Here is a 13,353-nt window from a genome sequence, read left to right as displayed (position 1 = left end):
TTTTCATTTTAATTCATACTTATATCTGTCAGTCACTACAATAATGTGGAATATTCATGGGGGTCCATTAAGTGGTGCTTAGCCTTTAATACCTGTCTGGTCTGGTTCGATTAAAACTAACCCTGGTGAGACTGCTCTGTTAACGCGGTTCGTTAGAGTCGGTGTGAACACTTCCCATTGAACTCCGATGCATCAAACAAACAAGCAGAACCATATCTAAACAAACTGATGAGCTCAATTTAAAGTGTGAACACACTAAGGGCTTCTAAATGAACTAAACACAGGACATGTTCACAACAAGCAACAGATCCCTATTTAGAAGTTTCTGCCATTGCTTTAATTTCTTTATCCATTTCACAACCTCTCTCTGGATTTTCATTAAAAAACAAAGCAGCAGGTACGAAGCCAAATAAAATACAAAATATAAACATCATACATCACCAATTATCCCAGTTGAATTGTAAACGCATCAGTGTTAATGCTAAACAAACGAGGACTACGATGTAACAATGAGGTCCTTGATTCTCTTGTTTGGTCTGGACCAAGGGAACTGAAGTATAAACACTGCCTTCATTTCTGAGCGAGAACTGAGCGGAGGACTTTTACACCCTGACACTACACCTCACACTCGCACCGACTCCAAAGATTAATAAAAAAGAGAAGAAAACGCAACACAGAAGATTACAACTTGTTTGTGAAAATGGCGACGGCTGCTTGATTTTGATGGAAATCATTTATTTTCGTTGGATTACATGAATAACTTAATTCATCAGAAACACCGTGCAACTGTGTCAAGAGGCTCACAGCACACGGATAAACCCTGGCGCGATTGTTTGGAGTGGTTAGATTCTGATTGCAATAATGATTAACAAACAATGCATGCAGCCCTCCTCTAAACACCCACTGCAGCTAAAATAGGGCTTGATAAATTGGCTGATTAGTTGGATCAGGTGTTGGTGAAGCCAGGAAAACACAAACGGGATCAGTCAGTGCTGTAGCGGTGGATTTTTTTGGGAAGGGTGTAGGGACAGACAGATATTTAAACACATTCGATACACATTAAAATTGATATTCTGACACCGCATGCACACACAATCGATCCCACCATCACCCTTCTACCCACTCCTCTCACACCGACCGACAGATGCCTGCGTTGGCCGGCACCGTGCCTTCTGAAGAGGGAGGGGGCCGTCCCATGCACCCAGAGAGCGAAGCCAAATGCTCTCAGGACTCCTAGCTTCAGCGAGGAGCGGTTCAGTGATCTCCTGTTGATTGGCCAAAGCTCAGCCCACTCCGAGCACCCTCTTCCTCACTTTAACACACAGCTGCTGTTTATTTGCAGCAGTTACGAGATCTGAGAAGAATCAAAACCTAAAACGTGGTCTGTGAAAAAAACATATGGCACAAATAGTGCCCTAAAATATGCAGAAAAATGGCATGTTCCTGTTTGTTCCCTGTAGAGAATGTGCTTGTAAGCTTGAGCTTATTTTTAATTGCAACACAACATGCGATTTGACTATTATTAAATATTTATAATTTATAATAAAAAAAACAATAAAACAATAAAAATGACCAAAATTACTTGGAAAAATGTCCTTCCGATGTTTTGTCCTTCTCATATAAAGTCATTCTTTTGGAGACTGAGGTTTTTCTTTGGACAGTGATGATTGTTTATTTAAATCAGAGACTGTATCACAGTAACAGTGAGATATCAGCACATTGCCCCCGTTAAGAAGGCCGTTAGCTCACAGACAAACGAGCAGAAGACCCACCTGGGGAAGGCGTCGAAGCAGTAGGTCTTGCGTGTGTCAGGGAAAGCCACCCTGAGGCCGGACATGAGGGGGGAGTGCAGGATGACGGCGGCGCACTCGTAACGGGCGGCGAGGTCCACCGTGGGGACGGTGCCGATGCTCTGCCCGTACAGGATGATGTTCTCCGGGGTCACTCCATACCTGCGGGAGGGGAAATAATCATCATTCAAACACAGGACAAATCTGCTGCTCCGACATGGTTAAGAACCTGCTGATACATCCAGGCCACTAGGTGGGAGTAAAACGGCTGGTTCAAAGCATGAATCATTGGAGAAAGACTGATTGCTCCTTTCACCTCATCTGTAGAAACCTGTTAAAGACAATACCTCAGTTAGACTTATATTAAAGTATTCTTCATATTCAAGTCCTGGTAACGCAGCCTTCATCACTGTGACATCACTGTGTTTTAATATAACACCAGCTCATATAAAGGTATCAATACTGGACGAGGGCGGTGGGAGATGCCGGATGGAACGCATTATCTCCGGCTCTAGAAGATTATCTTAAGTGATGTGTTTAAATCAAGAAGGAAAATGTGTTTTTCTGCTAAAGATAATGTGGCATTTTGTCAGTGTTACTATAAAGTCGAAGAAATGAATGCGGAAAATTGTTAGAAACACCATCTTGACTCTCCTTCTGTGAGCTTTAGCGATGATACAAAGGAAATCTGTTTTGATGGAAACCTGGAGATGCGCTTGAGGCAATGGCATCTTTATACAGAGCATATTTTCTTCTGCCTCTGTGTGTGTGTGTGTGTGTGTGTGTGTGTAAGAGAGTATAACACACGTATGAATGATTAAACGTCTGAACTATCTGTCAGGAGACGAGGAGGATGGTTGTCTGATAACATGGGGAGTTTCCGACCCTCTTTCTCAAGTTACATAATGCAGTTTCTGCGGTGCTGAGCCTGGAGGTAGCAACTACAGAGGCTCTATTCTCCATATTACAGCTCAGTGGAGCATCATAATGAATCTTAAACTGTTATTTTAAGGTAAAACTGCTACCTAGTGCTGCTTTATGAAGCTAGAGCCAGGTCTATGTTTTACAGCGCCCTCTGGTGGAGTGCTATAGCTCAGTCATAGCATATGAGTGAGAACAAATGAAGTGCAAAGCTAATTGATTGATAATTAATGGAATAGTCACAGCTGGCCGTAGTTAGAGTAGTGAATAACACAATCCCTGCCCTCCACAAGGCGAAGGGGTTGATTCCCAGCTCGTGCAGGAACACCACACTAAACTTTAGGTTACTATGTAACCCCGGTTCTCTGATAGCATGAGTGAGGTGTCTCACTATGGGATACGCCCCCTTCGCGTATACCTCAGAAGCTCTATTACACTACGCCAGCCCCTGGGCTGGCTGACAGCTGTGATGCTCATGCGCCGCCCTCAATATATAATACGGAGCACGACATCATAACCTCATTCAAAACAGGTACACCTCTTCCTCGCTTCACACTGCAAGGAGGGTGGTCTGGTGAGACACCTCACTCATGCTATCAGAGAACCGGGGTTACATAGTAACCTAAAGTTCTCTTTCAAGCATTCGTTTCGGTGTCTCACTATGGGATATCCTTACTCCCGTATTGCCAGACAAGCCTGTCCCGAACATACTGTCAACCAGCTATGCCTCAGAAAGGCTGGGACTGTTAAATCCCAGAGCCGGCGCTCAATACCATATGTGCTACACTAGGTGCTGTCACATCCATTTTATAAAACCTGGCGAACGTATGAGGCGAGGACCAGCTCGCTGCTGCGCACACCTCCTGAATCGAGAGACCTCTAAAGATTGCCCAAGAGGTTGCTACACCTCTCGTAGAGTGTGCACGGACGCCCGGTGGAACTGCCAGTCCTTTACTGGAGTATGCCAACGCGATCGCATCTGAAATCCAATGCGATAGTCTTTGTTTTGTAATCGCTTTCCCCGTGTATGGCTTTGCCCATGACACGAAAAGCTGGTCACATTTCCTAAAGTCCTTCGTTTTATCCACATAAATTCGCAGTGCTCGCACAGGACATAACGTATGCAGCTGCTGCTGGCCTGGCGAGGTAAAAGGCGGAGGATAAAATGCCTGAAGTTCCAAAGGGAGACAAGGCTGAATAACCTTGGGAATAAAGGCAGGATTTGGACGTAAACATACTTTAGAGTCCCCCTGCGAAAACTGCATACATGTAGAGCACACAGACAAAGCGTGTATTTCACTTACACGCTTAGCCGATGCCAGGGCTAGCAAAAGTGCTGTCTTGAAAGACAAAAACTTAAAGTCTACCTGGTCTAGTGGCTCAAAAGGTGCGACTGACATAGCCTCCAGCACCAAGGCCAAATCCCAAGATGGAGAGACAGGTTTGGAGACCGGCAAACTACGTCGTGCCCCCTTCATGAAACGGCACACCAAAGGGTGTTGCCCCACAGTTTTCCCTTCGAAGCCCACATGGCATGCTGCAATAGCTGCCAGGTACACTTTAATAGTGGAAAATGATTTGCCTTTGTCAATCAAATCTTGAAGGAAAGCTAGTATAACCCCGACAGAGCACTGAAACGGGGTTTCGAGTTTGTCTGAGCACCATTGCTCAAATATCCGCCACTTGTACCCATAAAGGGACCTGGTAGATGGAGCTCTAGCATTCTGAATGGTTTCAATCACATTCAGCGGCAACCCTGTTATGCTTAAATTAAACCACTCACGGGCCATACCCATAGAGCCAGACGTTCTGGGTGTGGGTGATAAATCTCTCCCCTTGCTTGCGTCAGCAAATCTCTGCGTAGTGGGAGGGGCCATGGGTTCCCCTGAAGCATCTGTATGATCTCCGCCAGCCAGTGCTTGCCCGGCCAACGCGGAGCTATCAAGATAACAGACAGGCACCTCTCCCTGACTCTGGCTAGAGTCGGGGAGATTAGTGCTATCGGTGGAAACGCATAAAGCAGTGTTTGTGGCCACTCGTGTGCAAAGGCATCGACCCCGAGCGGGGCACTCTGGTCGTGCAGCGAGTAGAACAGAGGGCACTGTGCATTCTCTTTCGACGAGAAAAGATCCACTGCTGCCCTGCCGTAGCACTCCCAAATCTGTTGGACAACTGCACTGTTGAGTGCCCATTCCCCATAAAGAGGATTGCCTCTCGACAACAGATCTGCTCCCCTGTTGAGCATCCCTTGAACATGTGTTGCTCTCAGGGATAGAAAGTGAACGCTGCTCCATAAAATCAGTCTGCGTGCCAGCGTGTGTAACGGTCGGGACCGCAGACCTCCTTGTCGATTGATGTAAGCCACTACTGCCGTGTTGTCTGTCCTCACGAGAACGTGGCACCCCTCTAAAAAAGGGAGGAAATGTCTCACCGTCAGATGAACCGCCAGCATCTCCAAGCAGTTTATGTGGAGGGACTGCTGACTGCTGTTCCACCTGCCGTTCACTATTCTGCCCTCGTGAGTGCCCCCCCAACCGGACAGTGACGCATCTGTAGTCACTACACGTCTGGCATAAACTATGCCCATAGGAACCCCCTGTGTGAGAAAACCCATGCGCTTCCACTGACACAGGGCTATCAACGCTGCCCGAGTGACTTCTACTCTCCGGCGCATATGATACAGCGGGTTCAGCCCTAGCGAAGCCACCCAGCGTTGAAACCCCCTCATGAATAGACGTCCCAATGGGATTACGTCTAAAGCTGAGGCCATCATGCCCAGTAGTCTGAGACACACACGGAATGGGATCATACTGTCCCTCCGAAATGTATTCAAGCATGTTTTGAGCTTTACAACTCTCTCCGTAGACAGGCTTGCCCTGAAAGACACTGAGTCCAGTGACAGGCCCAGGTATGATATGCGCTGGGTCGGCGTCAATACGCTCTTTTCCCTGTTTATCTGAAACCCTAGTTGTACAAGGTGCTCTATGAGCTGCATTGTGTGTGTTCTTGCCTCTTTCTCGGACTGTGCTGCGATAAGCCAGTCGTCTATATAAGTAGCGAGACGGATGCCCTGCTCTCTTAGAGGGGCAATCGCTGCCTCCGTACATTTCACGAATACTCGTGGACTGAGGGAGAGACCGAATGGGAGAACCGTGTACTCGTAGGCTACCCCCGCAAAAGCAAACCTGAGGTATTTCCTGTGCGGCGGGTATATGCTGATATGGAAATAAGCGTCCTTCAGGTCGATGGAAGTGAACCAATCTCCTGGGCGTACAAACTTCAGCAGAGCTGGATGAGTGAGCATTCTGAACTTGTACTGTCTTAAGTATCTGTTCAGAGTACGTAAATCCAAAATCGGGCGCAGGGTTTGGGACCCCTTCTTCGGCACTAGGAAGTACCGAGAATAGAACCCTGTCCGACTTTGTTCGGGTGGGACCACCCTTATAGCTCCTTTCCCCAGTAGTGAGGAGATTTCCTCCTGGAGGATGTGAGCTGATTCCCCAGTTGCCCTGGAGTGAACAATGCTTTTGAACTTTGGGGGCTGGTTGCAAAATTGCAGTCTGTACCCATGTCGTATTGTTCTTAGTACCCACTGAGATGAAACGCATGCAGTCCAACTGTCTAGCCGTAAGACACTCGCGCCCTCCAGTGGTCGCAGAGTGCGTCTGCACGTGCTTTGTACTGCGCATGCGCGAGCCGGTCGCGCTGTAATAGCGTTTAAGTGGCTCATTGCCTTTGAAGGCATGGAAACCCTCCAAGGCTTTTGTTTTAGGCTGTTTATGTTTTGCAACATTTTTTGCATTGCATTGCCTCTTAACACACTCAACTTTATTTTGTTTTGCAATGTTTTGTGTTTTATTTTGTTTTGCAACATGTGAAATACAGGAAACACAGAGACACCTTGCTTTATTGAACACAGCTCTGGAATGAGTGGTTGTGTGTTGAGTGAATGGGCTGGTAGCCAAATGGAACATAAGGGGGGGGTTAACCCATGCTCCACCTGAACATAGTGGGGCCTGGGGGTAAGAGCCGAAGAACGGGGGGGTGACGGCTCTCCCCTGAAGCAAAGGACTCCTAGGCAGACTTCTTTTTCCTCCTTACCACCTGTGAGGATGGAGGGAGAGGCTGTACTGCCTGTGGCTGTCCCTGGGTCTTTTTGGGCCAGACAGTCTTACTTCCAGCGCCCCCACTTTGACTTGGCGGGCCAGGCTGTGGCTTAGGCCGTCTGGGGATGCGGAAGCTGGTGGCCGGGCGAGCAGAAGCCTGCACGAAAGAGGGCCGAGGTTGTGCTGAGGGGCCCTGCTGTGGCTTCCTGGGCAAGCACAGCTGAAGGGCTTCATCATCTCTCTTCTTTTCCTCACACCGCTTCTGCATTAATGTGAGAGCGGAGCCAAAGATGCCCTCTGGCACCACTGGTGCATCCAGGATGGCCTCTTTCTCCCTGTCAGAGAGGTTTGCCAGGTTAAGCCACCTGCCTCTTTCTTGGACCACCATGGTGGCCATGGCTTTCCCCGCTGATTGCACCGCACATCTCTGGAGACGGAGGGAGAGGTCAGTGACCACACAAATCTCTTCCCACTGAGACAGACCTGGCGTGGCTGACGTCTCGTCCTGAAGTTCAGCTTGGTAGGCTGTCAGCATGGAGATGGCATTCAGGGCTCTCACGGAAAGCGCCACTGCTTTATAAGCCCGTTCAGTCATGTTAGACTGAAAGCGGTCAGCTTTGGAGGGCAACGTAGGGTTGCTGGTTGCTGAGCGGCTGGGGTGCAGGTGGGCTGCCACTAGGGGCTCCATTGGAGGCATACGCAGAAGGCCTTCCTTCTCCATACCTTCCATGTCGAGGGCAGATCCCCCCTGAATAGGAGTTTTGCCAGTAAATGGCTTCTCCTTCCAGAAAGTAGCCAACTCCTCCACCAGTTCAGGAAATATGGGGAGTAGCTGTCTTGCAGCCCGTTTTGCCCGCGGCAGTCTCTTCCCTTCGTAGCGTGACTTTGCAGTCTCCGCGCTTACGGTCGGCCACGGGATGTCCAGCTTGTCAGCTGCGCGCTTAAGCACATCCTGCAGGTCCACACCTAGAAGGGGCGACGGTGGCGTCCCATCTGGGTCATTAGTGGCCTGCATGGCACCGGGATATTTTGCCATCTGGGCGGGGTGGAGAAAAGGAGAGTCCTCGAATTCAACGTCCTCATCCGAGACGAGAAATTCGGAACCGCCATCCTCATAGTCCTCCTCTGCCTCTTCCTCGTCCTCCTCTGCGTCTAGCAGGGTGGGCAGGGGGTCGAGGGAATCGAGTTGGTCACCCCAGCTAAGAGCCACGGGGGTGGACGATTCAACGGGCATGGTGGCCTGCTGTAAAGTCGGCGTAATGGTAGCGCCGGACACAAGGGGGTCCTCGCCTGAAAAACTGGCTTGGCGTGCCAGCCTACGGCGGAGGCTTTTAACGGTAAACCGCGCGCAGTGCTCGCACGAGCCCGGGTCATTCAACGCTGCCTGGGCATGTCGCAGCCCGAGACAAACGGAGCAGACCTGGTGAGTGTCTCTGCTAGATATTTTATTCCCGCAGGGACACGTCCGCGCTGGTTCTCCGTCCCCAATAGGCACCGCCTGCATTGCTGCAGCCATTTAGCTGGTGTGCTAAATTGTGCTTAGACTGTGCTGTTGGAAACAATTGGCGTGGTGACCAAATAGTACCGCAAGCACGGGAGCTAACGACTAGCCGAGAGTCGCAACTAACGTGGTGGTTAGTTAACAGGGGCCGTTAGCTATGTAGCCGTTGTTTGGAGACAAACCGACTAGAATAATCCGAGCTATGGTGAAGACACGAATCAATAATTTTCTTTTCTCTTCCTTAACGACACTAAGCGCCCGTCGACGGAGGTATTAACTCCGTCTGTGGACAGTGAAGCTTAGGTGTCGCGAGGGGAGAGAGAATGAAGGCTTCTGGAGTGAAGCGAGAAGAAGGTTTTGAATGAGGTTATGATGTCGTGCTCCGTATTATATATTGAGGGCGGCGCATGAGCATCACAGCTGTCAGCCAGCCCAGGGGCTGGCGTAGTGTAATAGAGCTTCTGAGGTATACGCGAAGGGGGCGTATCCCATAGTGAGACACCGAAACGAATGCTTGAAAGAGAACCAATGAGGCCTTGGGTTGGACTCCTAATGTTCCTAATGCATTGGGGTGCCTCGAACTGAATTATCACAGAAACACAATATACTGATTCTAACAGAGGCATTAGAGCGATTCACCAGTGCTGATTAATAAAAAAGGCTTGTGCGATCGTATCCATGAACATCCGCAGATGAGGCTTGCTCACAAGTTAAAAGTATTCAAGGATGCATCTCCGGGGCTGTGTCCTCCCAACACCAAACAAGATCTAATCTCAGCTCGAGGCTACAGCGAACTGCAGCTTCTTCATAATCAACACACCTCAGGAGGAGCTTCTGCCCTAAAAGGAGGCTGCTCCAGAGCTGCTCTGTGCTCGGTGTTGGTCTCTCAGCTGCTGGCTGCGTGCAGGGGTTGTGGTACTGTTACCTGAGCGGACCAACCCTGGTGGTCAGGTCTGTGTTTGGGTCACACCGCCAGTGGAATGGTGTTCGATATCTGACCCTCACTCTGGCTCCGCTTTACTCAGGGCTAACCCCGCGCAAGATGAAACCAGCTGGCGAACAATAAAGTCTCTCTCTCACACACACACATACAGAGAGACAGAGAGAGAGAGAGAGAGAGAGAGAGAGAGAGAGAGAGAGAGAGAGAGAGACAGAGAGAGAGAGAGAGAGAGAGAGACAGAGAGAGAGAGAAAGAAAGAGAGAGAGAGAGAGAGAGACAGAGAGAGAGAGACAGAGAGAGAGAGACAGAGAGAGAGACAGAGACACACACAGAGAGAGAGAAAGAGACAGAGACACACACAAAGAGACAGAGAGAGAGAGAGAGAGAGAGAGAGAGAGACAGAGAGAGAGAGAGAGAGAGAGAGAGAGACAGAGACACACACAAAGAGACACAGAGAGAGAGAGAGAGAGAGAGAGACAGAGAGAGAGAGAGACAGAGAGAGAGAGAGACAGAGAGAGAGAGAGACAGAGAGAGAGAGAGACAGAGAGAGAGACACACACAGAGAGAGAGAAAGAGACAGAGACACACACAAAGAGACAGAGAGAGAGAGAGAGAGAGAGACAGAGACACACACAAAGAGACACAGAGAGAGAGAGAGAGAGAGAGAGAGAGAGAGAGAGACAGAGAGACAGAGTATGGAATGTACTGAGAGAGTCAGGCCAAATTTCTGAACTCTACAAACCACAACAGCAGCTTTATCAGGTATCTGAACGCAGGAAGCCTCTCAAATATCTCCCTCCCTCCCCAGCATTCCCATTCTTTCTCTCTCTCTATCTCACACATGTGCACACACACACACACACTTCACACTCACTCTGTAGCACCCTCCACATTTCTCCCAACCATTCCCATTTACTCTGTTCTCCTCCCTCCCTCTCTCCACCGTCTATAAATAATCAGTTTTATTGTTCGCGTCAGTAATGTTTACAGTATTTTGGTGATAAAATGGCCACAGAATGCTGACCTGACAAAGTAGACAGCGAGTGTGTGCAGGTGTGTGGCTACATGCGATGCCTACAAACAAAGTGTGCCGTATGTGTTCCACAAACACACTTAAGTGTTTATATATAAAACAATATCCCCAATGTTGATGTGTCACTGCCAGGACATCCTCGCCTCCTCCACAGTTTGATGACCTCAGCTGCCCAGTGAGCTGAGAGAAATGTGAGGTTTATTTTTAAACGGGTGACTTGTCAATCATGTCTTTGGCTGTTTTTCCTGCAGTCGGGACATCGCCGTCCTAAAACACAAACACATACGGAGGCGATCGAGGATGTGGGAAAACAAACGGAGGAACACGTGACTAATCTGGAAGATCAATCAAGACATTCCAACACTGTTCACAGATGATCCAACTCCTCCAGAGGCAGAGAACGGAGGAAGACCGCTCCGAATACCGGGCAAAGCACTGGACCGAGCCACGGAGAACATACAACAACACTAAAGAAAAGAGAACATTCCTCGTGCTTCGTGAACTCGGCTGAGGTGACGTGTCATGGAGACAACCAATGTGAATTCTCCGAAGGCAAAACAAGGTACACAACCCAAACAGGAAAATATTTATCCCCCGAATCCCAGACGCCAGCGTGGCATTATCAGCCGTAATGTGCACCAGAGGCAGAGGCACTGTTTCAGGAGCAAGTTCGGATTCTTTATGCGATCCCCAGGGAAAGGTGCTTAATTCAGAAAACACAGACAGTAAATATGCACCTGGCACACACACAGACACAGGAGAGAAAGAGAGAGAGACAGAGAGAGAGAGAGAGAGAGAGAGAGAGAGACAGAGAGAGAGAGAAACAGACACAGAGAGAGAGAGAGAGAGAGACAAAGACAGTGAGAGAGACAGAGAGACAGACAGACAAAGACAGTGAGAGAGACAGAGAGACAGACAGACAAAGACAGTGAGAGAGAGAGACAGAGAGAGTGAGAGAGAGACAGAGAGAAAGAGAGAGAGACAAAGACAGTGAGAGAGACAGAGACAGACAGAGAAAGAGAGAGACAGAAAGAGAGAGAGAGAAAGAGAGAATAAATAACTGATAAACGATAGTGATTTTAAGACCATTGTATGCCACTGATACAATGTTAATACAACAGCACAATGATGCAACACCACTTCTTTAAAGAGCAATAAACTTACAGAAAAAAACTTGGAACATAAAATAGCTTTAAATATAATAAGTAAATAAATAAACACCAAAATGCCCCACAACAAAGCGACCAGAGAAACAGAACCGAGCCAGCGGCTAAATCCTTGCTGACTTTCTTTTGTAAACAAACATGTCCGTCAGCACCGAGGTCAGCAAAAACAAACCAAACAAAAACCAGACTAGCTCCAGTTCTACAGACTTTCTGTAAAAACCTTAGCTACTTCCTGTGAGCAGGAGAGACAGCGCCCTCTGCAGCACAGTCAGTCCGCACACAACAGAACAGAACTGTGCTGCCAAAGACGTTTCATTTATACATTTTTCTGAACTCCTGAACTGAGACCTTCAGCTTTATTCCAACAGTAAACACATGTATGGGAAGGAACTGGCTTCTCACGTAACAAACGGGTCGCCACAGACCTAATGATCACCGATCGCAGTTATCAAGCAGGTAAGCTTTTCGGATCAGGGTCTGACCCACAGACCACAGACCCTGCTGACTGCTGGACGAGCTGGGGGTCAGTGATGGAAATGTCTCGTGCGGTGGTCAACAACAACAACAACAACCAAACGATTTCCCCATCCGCCCATCGGGAACTGATCACAAAAACAATTTGGAAAACGACATTCCTTCGGGAGATGGCAAGCAGGCGAAGTTTAGCACAGTTCATTTGCCCCATGTTGATTTTTCCCTGAGCGGAAAGCTACTGAAAGTATGCACATACACACACACACACACACACACACACACAAGCTAAAGATGTGGTGTTTTCCATAGACGTAATTCGGGCAATGAGGGATGGCTTTGTCCAAACCAGCGCTGGGACTGGCTTCGCTGTACTGAACCTGGCACAGAAAGGCCGTCTGTAGCGTGCTGACTAAACCACCACTCTAATAAGAATCACCATACCCTTCAAAACAACAATATGAGGCCCAGGCCACGTGTGCGGAAAGACAGAGGAGTGTTTTTCAGCGGAGGAGTGGGCTGACGTCTGGCTCTGCGGGATGAACGGCACACACGGTAGTTACTGTTTTCCGAAACAGTCCTTTTAGCCAATGCAAACATTTGCAGATGATTTTAGGCCAAAATTTGCACACTGCTGCCAATGCTTAAGGTTTACCCTGAAAAGTAAGGCTCTCTCTCTCTCTCTCTCTCTCTCTCTCTCTCTGACTGAACACACTTCTGGATTATCAAATGGATACAGACTGGAGTGTTTACCAGAGGCTCAGTGGAAAGCCACTAATTCATCGGCTATAAAAACAAGACGGATGCTCCCGGTGTTCAGGAGACATGAAAACCTTCAATGAAGCATAAAGGATGGGCAGGACTTGCCAAAAGATTGAAGGATGAGTATCAACCACTGGGCAACGAGTCAGAGACAAGCAGAAAGGGTCAGACCACTTCCTTCCAAACAGCAGAGTACGGACTGACTCCAATCTCGAGCTGGAACACATTTCTATACCATTGAAGTCCTTGGGTCAGACTCCTAATGCATCATTATTCAACATATGAATCTCCGCAGAACAAGACTACTACAAAGCATGAGCATCTTAGGGCACTGACATCAGAGCTACATCGAGATTTTAGGATGGCTCCGCCCCCTTGTCTGAGTCAGTCCAATCAAAGCGATGTGTTCATGTGAGAGGACAAAGACAAGGCTAAACAAAGAAGAAAGAGAACAGAGTGAAAACGGCTAAAAACCAGAGCTTCTGCTCCTCGCTCCTCACTGCTGTGCGCTCGGGGTCGGGGTGAACAGCGAGCGGCTCATTATCATTTAAAGGAACAGGTGCTGAAAGCGGGCGTTCTGAACAGGGGCTGTTTACACAGGGGAAAACACTGCTGTGGGGCTCGTGGGGTTTGGACCGAAGCAGGTCACGGATGTTTCTTTAA

At 48.5% G+C, this 13,353-nt stretch overlaps 1 protein-coding gene across 1 annotated transcript in view; it reads right to left on the bottom strand.

Moving 5' to 3' along the window:
• The window catches only part of abhd17c (abhydrolase domain containing 17C, depalmitoylase), a 45,510-nt gene that overhangs the window by 15,565 nt on the left and 16,592 nt on the right, over positions 1-13,353 (bottom strand). Inside the window, exon 2 of the mRNA XM_066648195.1 lies at positions 1,773-1,952. Coding sequence (XP_066504292.1) covers positions 1,773-1,952 — 180 coding nt within the window. The remainder of the gene's footprint in view (positions 1-1,772; positions 1,953-13,353) is intronic.

Source organism: Hoplias malabaricus, chromosome 16 (assembly GCF_029633855.1).
Source record: "Hoplias malabaricus isolate fHopMal1 chromosome 16, fHopMal1.hap1, whole genome shotgun sequence".
Classification (NCBI taxonomy): domain Eukaryota; kingdom Metazoa; phylum Chordata; class Actinopteri; order Characiformes; family Erythrinidae; genus Hoplias; species Hoplias malabaricus.
This window is presented reverse-complemented; position numbering and strand designations above follow the sequence as displayed.